Here is a 20,890-nt window from a genome sequence, read left to right on the forward strand (position 1 = left end):
AGACCAATAAAATAACATAAAATAAATGAATGTTCCAAATGTACCAGAGTTTACACCAGACTAATAAAAAGTAAAATAAAATAAATTAATAAAACAAAATAAACATTCCCACACATACTTAAAGTCTATTTTCTTAGATTTTCTAATATGAATTTTCCAGCAGAGTTCACATGAACTGAACACCTGACAATTAAAATAAAATAAACATTCAAACCCACATTTAATGTCTATTTCCTCATCTTTTTTAATATGAATTTTCCAAACGCAGAGACACATGAACCAAACACCAGACAATTAAAATTTTCCACCAATTTTTGTAAAATCTACATGTATTTCCTTATATTGTACTGCGATTTTTGCTATTTGTTCAAATAAACTTTTTCTAAATGTCATACCTGCTATTTTTCATGGTACTTTTATTGGTATAAAATTGGCTGCAATTCATATTGAGTCAACGAATAATGACAAATCATTAATAACTTTCCTGTTAATAATATTGAGAGTTGTGTATGAGGAAAAGCTGTATTCTCTTACACTGAGGAGTTCTGCAGCAGGGAGCTGGCGTTGAGCACAGATGGGTTGTTCTGGACCAGACTGAACCAGCCGGAGAGATCATAGCGGACCGGATCTGAACCCATCAGGTGAGCGATCTCACACTGCAGAGGCTGCTCACACTGGCGCACTGAGAAGCAAGCGTGCAGAGAGATGAGGACGTGTCTGACCAAACATCACAGGAGAGGGTCAGAATCAGACTATACCTGTGCCGCTGAAGTACTGACACACTCTTTCCAGAACTGTGCTCTCGGTGGAACCAGGAGTGACCATCTCTTCATCCAGGACCCACAGGAGACCTCGAGAGTCGCCTTCTGGTGCTCGAACCTGAGAACACACACACACACACACGTGCGGGCGGGCGGTTTAAATGACATGCACGGTTGAGGCGTGTTAAAGGGGTGATGAACTGAGAAATACATTTTTCCTTGAGCTTTTGACCTATAGGAGGTCATCATACTATAAGAATATCCTGTAAGTTTCAGAACTGAAAACTTCCTTGTTAATCCAATAAAAGCTTTTATTGACACCAGGCTCAGCGAACGACAGGTTTTTCAAAGTGGGGATTTATGACGTCACAGGGTATCAAACCCCGCCTTCTCAGAAGAAGATCGACGCCTACTTCAACACCGCCTGTTTAGCCCCGCCTACCGACTCGCACATTACATGAAACTTATTATAATATGCAAAACTGTTATCCAATCATAGCAGTGGGCGTTTACTTCCAAGTCTTCAATGCGGCACGCCCATTTGAGCTAGGCTCAAAACCAGGGTAAAAAAATAGCCTATTACTTATTTATTTTGATGTTTTTGAATGTAAAAACCAAGCGAATGTCATAAGTTGACCTCAGACAACAATATACATTTAAACAAAAAAAAGCCAGTTCATGACCCCTTTAAGAATCGAGGAGGTATACCTGCAGTCCTGGCTGGTCAACAGCACACACAACCTCTGACGGGCTCGTCTCGGGGGCTGCGAAATCTACAGGTACTCCTTCCTGAGGAAATTATTCAGAAAGTTATTAATTATATGAAATTATTATTTGTTATTATTATTATACATTTAATTTCTTGTCACCTCTCTATTATAATATGAATGCCAAAAATGGTCAAACCCTCTCACAAAATTAGCATGTGGTGCTATGAAAAATAACAGATATGGCATTTTTAGACATAGTTGATTGAGAATTTGGTAAAATAGTTGCGAAACATATAAAAATAGAAGTTATAAATATGCATAGGAATTATTGTATTATATTATTTAATGCATTAAATTACATTAAATGAATTCAGCAAGATTCAATATTTGTTTGAGGTTGTCAAAAACAAACAAAATTAGTATGTGGTGCCATGAAAAAAAAAACATATATGGAATTTTTAGATATAGTTAATTGACCAATAACGGCAGAAAAAAAGGAAGTTATAAATATGCATAGAAATTATGTTTATATATTATATTATTATATTATTTTTAAATTAAATTAATGATATATAATGATATAATGATATTTAAAATGATATAAAAAAAATTATAATATACTTACCTAAATCAAAGTAAAATTTTATCAGCAATTAAGTTTCATTTTCATATTCGATATTTATTGTAGGTTATCATTTATTGACCAAATATCAAAATGGCAGTAAAACAAACAGAAAAAAAAGTTATAAAAATTCATAGGAATGTTACTTTATATATTCAGCAAGGTTCATTTTCATATTCAATATTTATTTGAGGTTGCCACGGCATTTTTAGATATACTGTATTGACCAAGTAACAAAATGGCAGTAAAACATACAGAAATAGTTAGAAATATTCATAGGAATGTTACTTTATATATTATTTTTTATTTATTTAATTTAAAAATGTAATCAGAAAGATTCATATTCATGTTCACTATTTAATTGTGGTTGTCATATGGCATTTTTAGATAAAGCTTATTAACCAAATAACAAAATGGCAGTAAAACATGCAGAAATAGAAGTTATAAATGTTATTGAATTGAATTAAATCAGCAAGATTCATATTCAATATTAGTTTGAGGCATAGCACAGTACCCGTGTGTATCGCTCCAGCGTCTGTGTGAATGTGTGGCTGTAGTAAAGCTCCAGCAGTCTCTCCTGTAAGTAGTTGTGACAGAGCTCGGAGAATCCGGCAGCCCGGTCATCAGCGCTGTGTCTGGGGTTCCTCAGGCCCGGTGTGTCCACCAGCATCACAGAGGCCAGCGTCAGCTGCTGAGACTGCAGCGCTCTGGGGAGAGGACACACACACACTGCACATCAGTAACACTGCAGAGACATCTCATTGACCAGGACATGCGTCCTGTGTCTTTACCTGTTGATGAGAGACACTACAGTGGTGAAGAGTTCCTCATAGAGACCAGCCGCCATCCCTTCTACACACTGAGCAGCACTCAGCTTTGGACCTGAAACACACACACACACACACATATGTTGATCTAGCTCTCTTAATAAGGACTGATATTTTTGTCCAATTAAAACAATTACAATAGACTCCTACAAGAAAACCTTAAACATCATCAATAAATAATCTTGATTTATATGTTTTAAAATGTAATTTATTCCTGTGATCAAAGCTGAATTTTCAGCATCATTACTCCATTACTTCAGTGTCACATGATCCTTCAGAAATCATTTTAATATGCTGATTTGCTGCACAAAACATTTCTTAATATTATCAACATTAAACTGTTTCTGATGTGAAATATTTTTGTTGTGTATGAACAGTAGTGTATGGAAGAATTAGAAACATAAATATACTGTTTATATATTAAATAATAGACACAAAAAAATAATAAAAAAGCCGAAACTGAAATGTTTTGGTTATAACTCTTATTCAGTTGATATTCATTTTAATACGTGGCTCTCTGAAATATTAGTTTCTAACTGATCAATTGAGGCATTTTGTGGTCAAACTTTTTTTATAATGACACTATACTGCTTATCATCACCTGAATACTAAATAAATAAACTAAAATATTATGTTTATTTATCTATTGCCAAATTTACACTGGAAAGGTGGCACAGAAGTGCTTCTGGAGTGGACAATTAGGTGTCTTTACGTTTAAGGCTGCTCACAGGTGGCATAAATGCATTCACACAGTTTTAACTGCATGTTGTATTACTAGGGGCTGAGGTGGATCAGAGCAGGCTTTAGTCTGGCATTTATGCTGCATTGCGTCTTCACACAGGATTTTGAGCAGCCACAGAGCCTGTGGACCACAAAATCAGTCACATGAGTCAATTTTCTTTTTAATTGAGATTTATACATATCATGAAAGCTTAATAAATATGCTTTCCATTGATGTATGGTTTGTTAGGATAGGGCGATATTTGGTTGAGATACAACTATTGAAAATCTGGAATCTGAGGGTGCAAAAAAATCGAAACATTGAGAAAATCTACTTTAAAGTTGTACATTTATGTTGGTGATTGTGCTGCATTCACTCACAAAAAGAAATGTTTTATATATTTATGGTAGGAAATTTACTAAATATCTTCATGGAACATGATCTTTACTTAATATCCTAATGATTTTTGGCATAAAAGAAAAATCGATAATTTTGACCCATACAATGTATTGTTGGCTATTGCCACAAATATACCCGTGCGACTTGTGACTGGTTTTGTGATCCAGGGTCACATTTGATGTGTAATATGTTCTGTATGTTATTGCTGGTTCCTCTACACATATTTGTGCTGGGTTGTGCTGGGTTTCACAGGGACAGCCTGTATTCTGACCTTCCTCTGGTGTGTCTGCGGTGTGTCTCTCTCGGACTCCCCCGGTGGCTCTCTGCAGTAACTGTCTCAGGTGGTGTTTGAAGACGGCAGTGTGAAGCTCCTCTCCCTCACAACCCAGGACAGCGCTGGCCGTCTGCGCGCTGTCAAAGCTCATGAACTGCTTACGGCCCACTGAAGCCGTGGCAGAAAGGGGGGGAAAAAGAGAAAAGACTGTCCAGATTCTTTTCGCTTCACAAAATACAGTCATCAGAGTAGTCCTGCCTTACCTTTGCATGTTCCTGCGACACCAAGATGGTATATTCCTGCTAAAACATGCCAGATGGCCTTCTGATCATCCGCTGAGAATCCCAAAGTGTTCATGGCGGCCAGAAGTTTCCCAAAACCCACTATAGCTCTCTGCTTTTCATCAACCTGAAGTGAGGGACAGACATTTTTTATTAAAGCTTATTAGAGAAAACTTGAAATATACAGCTGGGCTCTTTATTTGATGGAATTGTGGGTAAAAGTGGGGATGAACGGGATCCAGGAAATGTTCCAAGCCAGATTTAAAAGCTCCACATGTCAAAGCACACACACTAATGATCTATTAGTTTAATATTCATGACATTTTCCTCGCTTTGTGTTTTGTTTGTTTAGACAGTTCATACCTTGGTTGGGCATGTGATTCCAAACGAGTTGTGTTCCTTTAACTGGTGCAGCTGCAGTTCAGACCTGTGATGAGGGAACAAGACAGTTACACTCAAATTTAAACAGGAAATGACATCAGACGAGATCCTGCCCCCTCAAGCTCTCTGGAGCTTTTGTTTTAACGCAAAGCTATGAAAAGAGCAGGCATTCTGCCAAAGCGGCGGTCGCAGAAGAGCTTGTGCGTGCCTCTGAGGGGAAACCGTATCCAAAAACAAACCCCTAACAATACAGTGAATGATCTGAGGTTTGATGACAGGTAACTTTAGATCTACGCCGTCTAATAATGCTGCGCTCAGGCCTGTGAGGAGAGAAGCCAGGACACCGCTACTGAGTGTGACCACAGAGAGCTCCAGAGACTGAACTGACCTCATGTCTGTGCTGAGGCCTGAGAGCATCTGAGAAAACACCAGGAAGTTACTCTCTCCCTCCGGCCTCCGACACACCCTCCATTTCTCCAGCAGCATCGTCTAAAACACACACACACACAGAGAAAAAAAACATTACATAGATATAGACAGACGTATGGACATGCAGGGGCGGACAGACAGACAGACAGACAGACAGAAAGACAGAAAGACACACAGACAGACAGACAGACAGACAGACAGACAGACAGAAAGACACACACACAGACAGACAGATAGACACACAGACAGACAGACACACAGACAGATAGATAGATAGATAGATAGATAGATAGATAGATAGATAGATAGATAGATAGATAGATAGATAGATAGATAGATAGATGGAAAGACACACACACACAGACAGACAGACAGACACACACACACACACACACACACACAGACAGACAGACAGACAGATAGATAGATAGATAGATAGATAGATAGATAGATAGATAGATAGATAGATAGATAGATAGATAGATAGATAGATGGAAAGATAGACAGACACAGACAGACAGACAGACAGACAGACAGACAGACAGACAGACAGATAGATAGATAGATAGATAGATAGATAGATAGATAGATAGATAGATGGAAAGACACACACACACACAGACAGACAGACAGACAGACACACACACACACACACACACACACACACACACACACACACACAGACAGACAGACAGACAGACAGACAGACAGATAGATAGATAGATAGATAGATAGATAGATAGATAGATAGATAGATAGATAGATAGATAGATAGATAGATAGATAGATAGATAGATGGAAAGATAGACAGACACAGACAGACAGACAGACAGACAGACAGACAGACAGACAGACAGACAGATAGATAGATAGACAGACAGACAGACAGATAGAACGACAGACAGACAGACAGATAGATAGATAGATAGATAGATAGATAGATAGATAGATAGATAGATAGATAGATAGATAGATAGATAGATAGATAGATAGATAGATAGATAGATAGATAGATAGATAGATAGATAGATAGATAGACAGACAGACAGATAGATAGATAGATAGATAGATAGATAGATAGATAGATAGATAGATAGATAGACAGACAGACAGATAGAACGACAGACAGACAGACAGATAGATAGATAGATAGATAGATAGACAGACAGACAGACAGACAGACAGACAGACAGAACGACAGACAGACAGATAGAACGACAGACAGACAGACAGACAGACAGACAGACAGATAGATAGATAGATAGATAGATAGATAGATAGATAGATAGATAGATAGATAGATAGATAGATAGATAGATAGATAGATAGATAGATAGATAGATAGATGAAGCACCTGCAGGTGGGCGGCAGCAGCGAGTCCTGCGTGGTTGAAGTCCAGTGAGAGCACCATAGCGAATCGAGTCGAGGCTTCACTGTGAGACGATCTCACACTCCCAAAAGAGCGCAGCACCGTAAACACTGCCTGCAGACGCTCTACTGCAGATACACACACACAAACCAGCACAACTTTACAAGTGACAACAGACAAACACGACTAAACAGCCTCTAAACTGCTGCTATAGCATTTCAGCAATCGCATATTGTCAGTAGATTCTCACACACACACACACACACGCTGATATTCAGTGGAGTGAAACATGTCACACTGTGCTGTAATTACTGGAGAGGAGCTTGTAAACACTACCAGAGACTCTTTGAGAAATAAAAATCAGCTAGACAATGAAAATTATTCAAGGACTTGTTTGATTCATTTCTATTGGTAAGTTTTAAGATGTACTCTATTCCCGTTGTGTAGTGTAGCTTTAGGTTATAAACACAGAGGTGTATCCACTCACAGGTGAGGCTTCCTCCCGCTGTTCCCGCTTGTTTGAGCAGCTCCTGGGAAAACGACTGACAGGTAGTGGTCTTCCCTGTCCCACAGCGGCCCAAAGCCACCAGAGTCTGGTCCCTCCGCTGACCCACCATGGACACGTACACCCTCCTCACCAGAGCCTGCAGTGGGCCAGGGGCCTCCCACGACTCCCAGCGTCGGCTCCGCAGACCCTGACAAGCAAAACAAACACTTTTCACTCTACAAAACGTCTGTTTGCTGCATGAGCACAAACCTAATTCTGCATGTCTAACAAAAAAAGTTCTGAGGTGGTAGCCTACCAAAACTTTTTCAATTGTTGGATAAAATTAGCCAATTTATTACATAAATAAATAAATATTTTTTATATAACTATAGCCTTTGATAACAAAAAATATAATAAATAGTGCACAACCCTGATGGAACTACATCCAAACACACAGTAATACCATGGTACTTTTTTGTAAGGAAACTGAGAGGGCATGTGAGACAAATTTTCTTTCGCCATGTTTCTGACAGACCGCTCACAGACATCACGCATGCGCAATATTTGTATCCACGTAAAATGCATTGAAACTGTAATTAAACTAGACATATTTCAATTGGGTGATTATAATTTAATGTTTTGTGCCTTTTTCACTTTTGTAATTATTTTGCGGTTAAATTAGGAATTATTCATGATCGCAAAAAAATGCGACATTTTGTTGATTTTGCGTTGTATTCAGCGAACGCGGAATCGCGAAAAACTGGAGCGACTGATATACATTTGTACAACTAATGTGCTGTATATAACTACTGTCAAGCTAAATGTGTAATAACCACACAGGTGACAAGGCCGGTTAGCTACACGGGTCTCACCTTGGCTGGCGAGGACAGGGGAGGCCACAGTGCCAGTAGATTGGGCCCAGCGTGGGTCAGGGGCAAATATCCTTTAGCTCGACTGGTCAATGTGTGAAGCGCGCTCGACTCGTTCATGCTCACAAGCTCACTCAAGTCTTCACTCAGGTCCAGCTCAGGAGGATTCAGCTGAACACAACCACCGAAAGATGTCAGCACTGGGCATGCATATCATATGAGTATATCCAGACGGCTGTCGAAATTATGACATAAGAAGTCATATTTATGAGATGAAAAGTTTCATGTCATTTATGACTTTTCATCTCATAAATATGACTTCTTATGTCATAATTTCGACAACCATCTGGATAAATTTGAAATTGTCTAAGTCAGTCTGTCAATTTTTTGATCTCATAATTATGACTTGCCTCATAACTAAGTTAATTATGATTTGAAATGTTGAAATTATGACATACAAAGTCATTTATGACATGAAAAGTAAAAATTATGAATAACTGTCAAATTGATGTACTGTATTATGACAATTAATTATTACATTATAGCTAAAGGTAAAAAAAGTTCTGACATAATTCAATGATGAAAAAGTTGAAGTAATAAGTAATAATTATGACATAAAAAGATAAAAAACTAATGAACAAACTAACTTATGACTTAATTTTAATTTCAACTATGACATAAAAGGTGAAATTATGACATACTAAGTCATAGTTATGACAAAAATCAGAAATTATGACATACTGAATTTAAATTATGCTTAAACAGTCAATTATGACATTAAAAAAGATTTAAAAAAATTCTTCAGTCAACTATGACACATCGAAATTATGAGATAATGTTGAAATTAACTTTGTGTATTAACTACTGTATTAATATGTCATAATTATGATTTACAAAAGCATGATATTTTTTCTTCATATATTGTAAATGGGCTTCAATAAGTGAATAAAGTTCACCTGTTCGATCTCATACTGGGTAACATCCCGGAGCGACCCGTCTGAGGCCAGTCGAACCCTCACCCTGCCGCCAGGGAGATCCGGCGTGCCCTCGTCCGGCTTCAGCTGAGTGACTGCGCGAGTCACAGGGGTCAAAGGTCACTAATACTCAACGCAAATCAATGTCAATTCTCTACAGGGCATAGATCAAATTTCTTCTCAGTGGGGAACAACAAACAGGACATTAGTTGACAATTTAACAGAAAATCTTCCCTTCCGCTGCGTCCACATATTGAAAAATGCCACATTGACACTTTGAAAGCATAATTCACATCAAATCTTACACAACAAATCATATGGACTTTATTTTTATGGTGCTTTTGTTGTTCTTTTTGAAGCTTGACAGATTTGGGTTCATGAAGATACTGCAGTACTGTGTGTGTGTGTGTGTGTGTGTGTGTGTGTGTGTGTGTGTGTGTGTGTGTGTGTGTGTGTGTGTGTGTGTGTGTGTGTGTTTTGCAGTAGCTAATCTTTGAATCTAATAACATGACGGCAGTTTCGGCGTGTAGATTTAGCGAGGCTTGATAAGATAACAACACTAAACCCATTCATCACTAAACTGAGCAGGAAGAAGATTAGCCTGCTAGCAACACACCACAATTTACAGAGTAGAGTTTATGTTTCATGCAAAGAGGAGAATCTTGCAACACAAGAGATGTGTATTAAGCAATATCAAGTTAAAATAGGGAAATGGGGCGGCTTTTACATAGTGCAAAAACAATGAACTCTTGGATAGGCCCAAAATTAATAAGACCACATGTAAATATAGCATCCTCTAAGACAACACCGTATTCATAACCTGTAACTTAACACCACAGGACTGGAGAGCTGTTCTAGCCTTCTGACATACAATTCAGGAATGATAAACCCAAACAACTACTAAAAATACCAGTCGATGCATCATTACCAACACAACTTGTTCTCTTAATGCCAGCTGAACACTGAAGCTCAGGTATAAGAGGGGACTAACCGAGTGTATATCCATCTTTGTGAGCGTACCACACCTTACCAGCTTCATACCACACATCCCTCTGCAGAGAGAAAGAGGAAGAGAGAATTAGGCCACACATAAAGTGTAGCAGATGTAAAACAACCTATATGCATCCCAGTGCTGTTATTGCTAACTCAAACTCAAATTAAAACTATTAAAAATCATTTTTGGTCATTGAAATTAAGCGAAAATAAATTATTAGAGGAAAAACTTAAGCTTAAAAAATGTTGCCTTGGTTACTAACTGAAATAAACAAGTTGAAGTTGATGTACTAAAATTAAAATAGTACTTCATATTAATAAAATACGAAATAATACAAAAATAAAATATAGACATAAATAATAATAATACCAATAAAATATATTTTTTAAATATTTTTTAAAGAAAAAAAATTAAAGCTAATTAAAACCTTTTAAAAATACTATAACAAATTGATCAAATTATTACATTTATAATACATTATACAAATATCACTAATAAATACTAAAATAGTAAATAAATAACCCTAAAATAACCCTAGAACTATAACACTGCTAAAAACTAGCCATTTGTTAATAGAATAATTTAATGCACTGTAAAAAATGTTTCAACTTAAAAAAGTAAGTGTTCGTGCAGCCTTTAAATTTTAAGTTGAGTCAACGTGAAATGTGAAGTTGTACTAAGTGACAACTTGGATATTTGAGTTGACTTAACTTTTTATGTTTTTTTTAAAAGTCAGCACGAACACTTTAAGTTCAATCTTTTTCTTTTTTTTTACAGTGAGTTAATGTTAATCAATCTACTTTCTGTATAAAAATAATATGAATGCATCGTGAAGCAACACTGGTTGTACCTACCACTGGCACCTTGGGCTCCTCTCTTATACGGGTTACATCGAGTTGACCTTCAGGCTCTTGCCTCACCTCTTTCACTTCCTGTTTCAGCGGTTTAACTTCCTGTTGTACCTTTACTTCTTCCTTCTTCACTTCTTTTTCTATTGGTGGATCTGGAGATGTAGCTTTATCTGTGCTGGGGCTGGGCGCCTGCCCGTTGATCTCTGGAGTCGTGGACTTCGAGTCGCTTCTCGGACTTCTTGGGTTCTCCGGTGACATTATCCTCCTGTGAGAGGAGGTTTTCTTCTCTGTCAGGTTGGTGTGGCGGCCCCGTTCCCCGTTCACCAGCTGCTCTGCTCGAAGTGCCATCTCCGCTTCCAGTATTGGTGGAGTTTGGTCGGGAAGTAAGAAATTCTGGACCAGGTTGTCGCTGAGTTTACTGGGCTGTGAGGAGCATTAAAAAGCACATGGAGACTGGTGTAAAGTCATTCTCTTATGACAACAAGACTATCCCCTGCTGGTAAACCCAATGAAAACCAGATGATAACGTTGAGTTAATAAATGCTAAAAGTGTTGCCAGGTTAGTGAACCTGAAGCTGGATTCATGAAAATCTTCTTAAGAAAGTAATTTCTTAAGTTAAATTCTAAGAAGATTATAAGAAGGTTAATAAGTGAATGAAATGAAACACACCTTATTTGGCTGACTGCAGATTACCGTAATATTCATAATAAGTGTGCACACTATTTACTTGACGTGGCATTTTTAATATGCTGTGTGTTATAAAGTTATTTTGTGCTAAATACTGTCAAATATTATATTTTGAAGAGATGTTACTGAATTTTTTAATTTAACAAAAAGTTACTTCACTCACAATTAATAACCGATCATTGTTTACATTATCAATCATTGGTGTCAAGTTGGAAGTTGTTCTACATTTCCGAGGTTGACGACAATGATTATGAAGAATATTTCAATTATACAAGTTTTGTCTTTAGAACTATCTTAAGAAAAAAGATAAGAATATTCTTATTTGTTTTTAGGAATACAAATATTCAGAACTTTAATCCTAAAGGGACAGTTCAATTGTTCCACACTTGTATGGAACAAGTGTCTGGTTACCAACATTCTTCAAAATATCTTCTTTTGTGTTCAGTAGAAGAAAGAAAGTCATACAGGTTTGGAACATTATGAGAGTGAGGAAATGATGACAGAATTCTTCATTTTTGGAAAATGAGAAGTAAAAAAGCTACAAAGAATTTTATTCTTAAGAATGTTCTGAGAATCACCAGCTTCCTTGTTTAAAAAGCCAACTTTACCATAATAAACTGTATAACCTGCTTTTTCGAGAGGCTGCTCACTACAGAGCCATGGGTGGAGTGTGAAGTCCTGCTCCTCCTCTCTAGATGTAATTTGTAATGGGTGGAGCTAGAAGGTCTAACCCCACCCATAAAGGTCATTGCACACTGAGTCCAAAATTTGCTTTTTTCGTATCCATCATTCGGTGGCTCTGAATTGTCAAAACACCATTCAAATGCTTGTTACGGATGCGAAAAACAAAGAAAATCGAACCCGTTCCGATTTTTTTTATGACGGACGATAGTTTCGGAGGCAGTGTGTAAGTGTGATTGACATAACGTGAGGTCGTATTTATTTTTTAACGTGCGAAAATTTCGGACGTGAATTTCTGGCCTTAACTCTATCCCTCCACCCATTAGATCCACAGAGGTGGAGCTGGACTAGGTCAAGCTCCACCCATGCCGTCCAGTGAGGGGCACTTGGGTTTTTCCAGCAGAATCCCACCCATTGAAGTGCAATCTCACCGCCTTCTCCTCTTTAAGCTCAGGCTCTTTGTGGCGTGTCTCTTTCTCGGTCTCCCGCACCAGCTGTTTGAGGAATCCTCCCGGTACGGCGGAGAGAGGAGGAGGAGGCTGTGTGGCGACGGCTTCTGGTGTCTTCTTCTCCTCCTTGATCTATTCACAGATGGGGAATAAAGGAGCACACGTCATGAACTCCATTTCAACAAACTGTCCACTTCTAACTGAGTGACAAAAGTCACATGAAAAATGGTTAGAAGGTAACATTCATAGCAAACATAAAGGAGTGGTTGATTATGATTTCACTTTTACAACTTTAGTTAGTGTGTAATGTTGCTGTTTGAGTATAAACAACATCTGCAAAGTTACAACACTCAAAGTTCAGAGCAAAGGGAGATATTTTCAGTTAAATATATTCCTTTTTAAAGACTACAACAAACGGCTGGTTGAGACTACACGACATTCCTCCTGAGTTAGTGACATCACCAACCCTACAATTTACATAAACCCCGCCCCCGGGAACGTGATTTATAGATTATCATGATTGAAGCTAATCAGTGACTAGAAGATAACTACACATAAGTTACATAAATTCATCAACTAACCATACAGAAATGTCCTGTTGCCTCTACATGTTGTCACTTCTTCTTGAGTCTCTCCATCTTTGTCTGACTCCGGTTTTAACATAAAAGGCTAAACGTTTTTGAAATTTTTTGGGTGCATGTGTGTGTGAGGTAAAAGGACATGAGCTCTTAAAGCTCCGCCCCCTGTGCCACGAGCAGCAGCTCATTTGCATTTAAAGGAACAGACACAAAACTATGTGTTTTTGCTCACCCTCAAAAAGTGACAACTTTAACATGCTATATAAAAATGTTATTTGGGTATTTTGAGCTAAAACTTCACATACACACTCTGAGGACGTATTTTACATCTTGTGAAAAGGACATTATACCACCCCTTTAACATTTTGTCATAATTTACTTGCAAGTTAAGGCATGTTGTTTTAAGGATGTTTTATATTTTTATCTGATAATCAAATACAAAATACTGATTAAAAAATAATAATAATAAGAGATTGTTTGGATTATTTTCCCTTTCAAAAATGTACAAAAAATATCAGTTAAATATTTTTTAATGTTACAAAAACAGCCAAAAATGCTAATATAGATGCTAAAATATATTTATATAAAATATTTTTTCTATAAGTTTACTCATATTTTCTCATAAATGTAAATAAACAATAAACAACTAATTTTGTATTTAAGATTGTAAATGTATTTTCTTTCCCCTTGTAGTACATTTTCTAATATATTTCACCATTTGGAGGTTTATGCATATGCATGTTTTTTATCTGGAAAACAAATAATACATTTAAAATTATTTTAATACTGTGTCTTATTTGGTAGTAAGAATAAAACCCAAAATGTAATGGTAGCCTATGCACAAAAAAAAAAAAGTAAGTGAGTGAGTACAAAAATATGCATTTTTAATTAAATGCATTATATAGATATTTTATATTTTTATCCAGAAAACACCATAGTAAACTGATGTTGTTAAATGGTAATACCCTACTATTTTAATATATTAACATTAATAAACCTGGCATTAAAAGCCTTATCCAGCATGCTAACTTGCTAAAGCTCAGTATTTAGCTTGCTAGCTTACTTTTGCTGACAAGCTATAGATACATCCCTCATTTCAAATTTACCAGTTTATACATAGTAAATATGAATAGGGTATTTGTAGTAAGATCATAGTAAACACAGGTCAAATTAATATAACGTTTAACAATGCTATTTGGTAACAATTTACAACTTAAAATGTAGGCGGCTACTACAACATATTGTGAATCTTTGTGAAAATGATGCTCTTACTCCCATAATATTAGCATGACCATTTAGCATGAATCTTCAACCAAAATACTGTAGGCCTAGTTACTAGAGGTAGTTGTACTATTGTACATTTTATGTGGGTGAACTCTAAAGACAATATTGGTATCGTCCCATAAACGTTCGGACAGTTTCCACTGCTTCCCTCGACACTATTAGCAGCACATACAGTGATATTAAGCACATGGCGGGCTGCTAGATGTTAGCAGAGGGCAGTAGGTGGCCTTTAGGAGAGCAACAGAGCCGCAACACTATATAGAGTGTAAGATAACTGCACTTCATGACAGCTAGCCAGTGGAAATAGTTCAGTCTGCAAAACCAACTAGCTAAAAGTGCCTGTGAAAAAGATAGCTTTAGCATGTATGCTACAGTATAGTTATGTGCATGTGGCAGCTGAGAACAACTGGAAAAGTAATTTAGATGTGTTTTAGAATATTAAAGACCTAATGACAGATTCAATAGAGTTAAAACCTTAAATATACCACAAAACATCACCAATGCTAAGAATACTGTCATCTTAGTGAACATAGGGAGCGGACCACCAGAGAGAACAACATGGCAGCAACAAGGGTCACACTGTGAGAATTAAAGCCTACTTGAAACTGTTATGAAATATTAATGAATTATTTGGTGTTGGACACATTTGGTGAGAGGCACAGATATTGCAAACAATAAAGTGTATGCAGTCAGACAGATGTCGAGTATCTACGCTGACAGCACACACACACAGAGACGTCTGATTGATGTTCACATTTTCATCTGCAGGATATAGTTGTTAAGAGTGTTTCTCATCTGCAATATTTACTGTAAGATGTTAAATAGACATTAAGAAGATGTTTTAAGATGTTTATGATTTAGAATGTAAATGTATCTTGTTAATGTATCTAGAATGTAAAACGGCTTTTTCTAAGATGTTTACACAACAGATGCTTTCCAGATTAAGTGCTCTTTAACACATGGTACCTGTGCTATCTATCCGTCTGTATATCTATCCATCTGTATATCTATCTATCTATCTATCTATCTATCTATCTATCTATCTATCTATCTATCTATCTATCCATCCATAAATCTGTATATCTATCCATCTATCCGTATATCTATCCATCCATCTAATATATTTCGCATTTACCCAAAAGTGTATTTCAAAGATGGAAAAATGTCTTGACCCTCAAATTTCATTTTCTAATATATACTTTACCATTTGAAGGGTTAAACAAAACATATTAAATGTGAAAAATATATTTTCTTAAGCATTGATGTTTACATAATACTGTATAGCATATATTCTACAAATATATTGGCCGGATAATTTTTTTTGAATGTGTATATATAGCCACGCAAATGAAAATAATGTTCGCAAACAACCATGACAACCCGAGTTGGAGTTAATTGTGGAGTAATCTTTTTAATATATTCTTTAACCCTAGGACATGCATTAGAAGGAAAAAAAGTGTGTGTGTGTCTGAGTGTGATTTGAGGTAAAGAAGCTACATTTATGATACCATTGTTGTTAGATTTCACAGATGTAATTGAAACGTAATATTGACAAGCTGAGATTTCAGTCTGTCCCCTCTTATGTTACCCTACTAGAAAATACAGAGATTAAAGAGACACAGACAGTATTTTAACTTTCATTATAAAATGAATATTAGTGGGTGGTGTGGGTGAGACTGAAAACAGACCACAAGCATCTACACAAGGACAGAGATTAGTGTTGAACTCGTGTCGGTTAGTTGCTGAACTACAGGCATGCAGCCGTCCTGCACCTCCCTTCTGTTCCCAGAGTTTTAAGCGTGAGGAGAGCGCCATGACGGGACGAGGGCTGACGGCAGGGAGATCTCAGCCAGGTGTGATGCTGAGACGACAGAGTGGAGCAGAACAAATGGAAACAGTGACACTGTGGACCTGCCAGAGGAGAAAGAGAAAGAAAATATCACAGAATTATCTCAGTAAGAAATGTCCGGGTCATATTTAATCTCAAAATAATATATATTTTTTCCAATAAAATAAACATTTTACTATTATAATAAATATTTTATTCAATATTATTCTGCATTGTTTGTAATATGTAATATTCTATTAATATAATTAATAACTAATAATATAAATATTTTTTAAATTACATTTTTATTATATTTCCTCTAAATAGACTTTCTTTAAATCTTATTATTTTTATTATTATTATTTATACATTTTATTACAAAAATATTTGGTAACACTATTTTACAGTGTCCTTGTTTCATGTAGTTACTATATTAATAACTATAAATTATGCATAATTACATGCAACTAAACCTCAACCAAATCAAACCGTAAAGTACATTTAGTTACTTAACGTTACTCAGTACTTAAATGTATAATTACAGTGTAGCAAAGGCACCTTCAAATAAAGTGTAACCAAATATTTCAATAAATATTGGTGCATTTCCCTGAAAATAATTGCACACCTTAGAACTTTCATCAACCAATCAGATTCAAGCATTCAAATGCCCTGTATTATAAACATAATACATAATTTGCATATACATTATGTGAGATGAGATTCCCGCTGAATAAACATGTTTTAAAATCCAGAATTTAGGGAAACTGGTGAAACAAATGAGCTAGCAAATGAAAACATCTTAATTTGCTGCTCTGCTGGTGTGTGAGTGTGTATTACTGTACATCACTTCAGTTCAAATGAAACAAAAGTTCACCCAATGTGCTCTTTCACGGCAGTTCAGGCAGAACGTTATAAAGCTGGAGAGAATGAAAGCATTAAGGGGTAAGGAGAGAAATTAGTCATATTTAGGAAACTAAATATCATATTGATTTGGGGTAGGGGTAATGTCCTTGCAATGCCCTAGAAACCACCAAAAACACCCAAGCAACTGCATAGCAACACCCTGGCAACCACCCAAAAAAGCCTGGTATCAAAGCAGTGTTTTATGCAGAGGCAAATCTCCAGAAAATGCAAAAATCTAGAATTAGGCTGTTGTTGATGATGATAAATCCAGCTGAGCTTGTCCAGGCAATAACACACTAAATGAAAGAGATTATGTTCTTCTACAGTCTTCAGTGAAGTGTTCTCTCCATGATAAAGACAGACCTCCCGCTCCAACAACACAAACAAATGATGAAAACAAACCCAGAAGCCGGCTCTAATGAAGGCCAAATGGCAGGGATTGACTGGAAACAGCGCAGATCTGCGGTTCATTACAGTCGACGTGCAGCCAGCAGTTTTTCATTTAAAAATCTGTTTCACTTTGTTGACACTTTGTTCATGTAAGGTTTTGTTTAAGCATTTATATTTCTGAAAAATCAGTATTACCACTTTTGGCAAACCAAACAGCTCCAAGGGATTTACCAATATACATAGCGGATACTTTTATATTTAAATCATATGATGACCAAAATCTATATTACTTGTTAAATCAAACAAAATACTGTTCACATACACAAAATATAGAACAAATTCTAATTAAAAAAACTAAGCCGATAGCCTTGTGTGCGGTTTCGTTAAAAAAAGGAATAAAGCAAAAAAAAGAAAAAAAAAAAAAGAACTGCTTGCCATGTAATTTCTAATATACATTGTAAAAGGCACCATGGTATTATAATTGTTTTGGACATGGTGTCAGAAATTAACTTAGGGTGTTTCATAAATATTTTTTCTAACCATTTTGAAAGTACTCCCAACCTTTCATGCCTCATTTTAATCAATGTATTGACTAATTATCAATCTATATAACTGAAATCCATGTTTTTTTTTTACATGAAATATACAATAAGGTCTATAATAGTACAAATTGTACGTGCGCACACACACACACATCAACATTTGAAGTGGATCAAAAAAGTTCATTGTTGGGTATTGTTCAAAATTCATGTAGCTATAACTTTGATTAAAGGTTTTGATCCACTTCAAATGTTGACTACTGTATATATGTATGTATGTATGTGTGTATATATATCTCGGATGTAACAAACATTTTGATTTCCAGGGTATTTGATTAATTTCTGACCTTGGGAGCACAGAAATACCATGATTTTTGGACCAATAGTATGGTAATATAAGTAGCTTGGCGTATCATGTAAATACCATATGAATATGGTAATCATTGAACACCATGGTATATATAAAAGACCCATGTACTGTACCTTTTATTAAGAACTGCTTCTTCTAGAAGAAAATGGTTGCTCACTTGTTTCCTGCAAATCAATTAATCAGTGCAAAAGCACAAAAAACACGGATTGACGTGAAGCTTAGGTCACAGGATCATGACATTGCACGCAAACATATCAAACTCTGCCAAACCTCGACATCTTGTCATCCACTTCGACATTACACGGCAAACAACAACACAAATTAGTCAGAGGCTGAAAATGATCCTGGGAGACAGAGCTCAGATTTCAGCTTGAGTCAGCTCCGCGTTTAGTCACAGAGTATCCCGTCGATCCAAACAGAAGGCCTTTAATATCTCAACCAGGACAAATCACTCAACTTCTGGGACTAGACGTGAAGCCAAACGTCCCTAATTTCATTAGGAGAACACCAGCCGGCTAGACCAGCCATACAGGACCTGGATATCTGTGAGAGTCTGGGATCTATAAATAAATCACGGTATCTACAAAAAGAAACAAGATACATTTGGGTGTCAATAAGAAAAAACAACAGGCATACCTTCTGATGGCTTCCTCTATGGAAAAAAATACATCCAATGAAAGTATTGTGTGTGAAACTTCGGTAAAAAAAAAAAAGGAAGAGGCCAAAAGCAAGGCACACAGTCTCACTGTCACTGAGAGGACGACGCTACAATCTGAAATAGAGTGGCATGGACATTCACTCACACACACACACACACACACGGATAAGCATGGCAGCTGAGTTAACACAAGACTTGGCTATAAATACCCCACAGCAAGAAGAGGTGGGACATACTACCCTGTTTGGGAAACTCTTTGACTCAGGAAGAGTGCTGTAAACGGGGAGAAGCTGGAATCATACGATTTCAAAACATGATTCATTTGGCGCCAATACTTCGTTGGAGTTTAGCAGGGACTTTGCTAGCGTCAGATGTCCAGGATAACTCCATTTCCTTTAGACGTTTTAGGATAAAAAGTGCACCTGGATATTTGTTAAAATATAAACCTGTGAGAAAACAGTCTTGGCAACAGCTCGAAAAAGAAACAGTCCGCAGGCTTCCTAACGTCTGGCGGTGATTTGACGGACAGACTCAGCTGTGGGATGCGGGGGGTGGGAGGTGAGATCTGCGGGAGGAGGGTGTCAGGGAGAATTAGAGAGAGGACACAACCGTATCATCACGGGGAGGAACCGCCCGAGGCAAATGGATATTAGGATTTTTGAAAGGGTCGAATGAAGCTGTCATGGAGGAATATCTCAGACATCCTTCTTGATCTCAAGATTACAAATTTAATCTTTAGCAAACTTTGTTTTAAACCACGGAATCAATTTCACACGGAAGGTCTTGCTTTATCTTAAGGCATATTGATGGAAAAAATAAAACTGATGAGGACATCGAGTTGTTTATCGAGGTCTAACAGTACAGCACTGCGCCGACGACACCAAGGTCATGGGTTTGATTTCCAGGGAATGCATGAACCTAGAATGCAATGCAAGTCGCTTTGGATAAAAGCATCTGCCAAATGCATACATGCAAATGTCAAATTAAGATTACAAATGCATGTAAAAAATAAATAAATAAAAGGGTCAGTTTTGAATGCAGTTGCATGAGGACAAAAAGCATTTTAAAGAAACAATTAAAACACTTTCGAGAGCGGAGCTGACTCAAGTCTAGCAGCATTTTTATTTTCTTATCTAATGACATTTAGACATTATGACTCGTGTCCAATACTTTTGAGGCTTCTGCAGTTTCAATCAGAGCAGTTAAAATCACCATTAAGCCTTTTCACATCAAGGCACAAGAGAGGCAAACGAGGACAGATATTACAATATGGGGAGGATAGTAAACCTCAAGAACCCTTAGATTGATTTGAGCTTTGATTATAGCTGCAGGATAACAGAGGACATCCAAGAGAGGACGGTTAACTCCACAACACTAATGCACGGCTCAATCACACTGAGATCTGGCCGCGGTTCCTCCAAATGGCTTTGACATGCCCTGGAAGTTGCCTAATTGAGGTCTCAGTTTATAAATCTTGCACTGAAGAGTTAGTTTAAATCGACTGCTTGAGAACCAGCGCCCTTGTTCTGATATAAACAGAATAAATCCCGAAAGCATGGAGACAACAGACACG

The 20,890-nt window shown here is 36.9% G+C and overlaps 1 protein-coding gene across 3 annotated transcripts in view; it reads right to left on the bottom strand.

The window, feature by feature from the left end:
• Positions 1-19,480, bottom strand: part of myo18b (myosin XVIIIB) — a 50,052-nt gene extending 30,572 nt beyond the window's left edge. For 2 of the 3 annotated variants that reach the window (XM_079598634.1, XM_079598633.1), the window contains exons 1-18: positions 19,296-19,436; positions 16,406-16,540; positions 12,750-12,899; positions 10,953-11,372; positions 10,096-10,156; positions 9,087-9,199; positions 8,134-8,301; positions 7,262-7,469; positions 6,760-6,902; positions 5,365-5,465; positions 4,959-5,022; positions 4,578-4,722; positions 4,312-4,482; positions 2,885-2,975; positions 2,608-2,800; positions 1,470-1,550; positions 759-879; positions 535-682 (exon numbers count right to left, since the gene is read on the bottom strand). In XM_079598634.1, the coding sequence (XP_079454760.1) occupies positions 535-682; positions 759-879; positions 1,470-1,550; positions 2,608-2,800; positions 2,885-2,975; positions 4,312-4,482; positions 4,578-4,722; positions 4,959-5,022; positions 5,365-5,465; positions 6,760-6,902; positions 7,262-7,469; positions 8,134-8,301; positions 9,087-9,199; positions 10,096-10,156; positions 10,953-11,372; positions 12,750-12,899; positions 16,406-16,444 (2,417 nt within the window). In that variant the 5' untranslated portion in view covers positions 16,445-16,540; positions 19,296-19,436. Of the gene's footprint in view, positions 1-534; positions 683-758; positions 880-1,469; positions 1,551-2,607; positions 2,801-2,884; positions 2,976-4,311; positions 4,483-4,577; positions 4,723-4,958; positions 5,023-5,364; positions 5,466-6,759; positions 6,903-7,261; positions 7,470-8,133; positions 8,302-9,086; positions 9,200-10,095; positions 10,157-10,952; positions 11,373-12,749; positions 12,900-16,401; positions 16,541-19,295 lie in introns of all 3 variants that reach the window. The other variant, XM_079598635.1, reaches the window with a different exon arrangement.
• Positions 19,481-20,890: the final 1,410 nt, after the last annotated feature.

The sequence above is a fragment of the Phoxinus phoxinus genome (assembly GCF_949152265.1).
Source record: "Phoxinus phoxinus genome assembly, chromosome: 23".
Classification (NCBI taxonomy): Eukaryota; Metazoa; Chordata; class Actinopteri; order Cypriniformes; family Leuciscidae; genus Phoxinus; species Phoxinus phoxinus.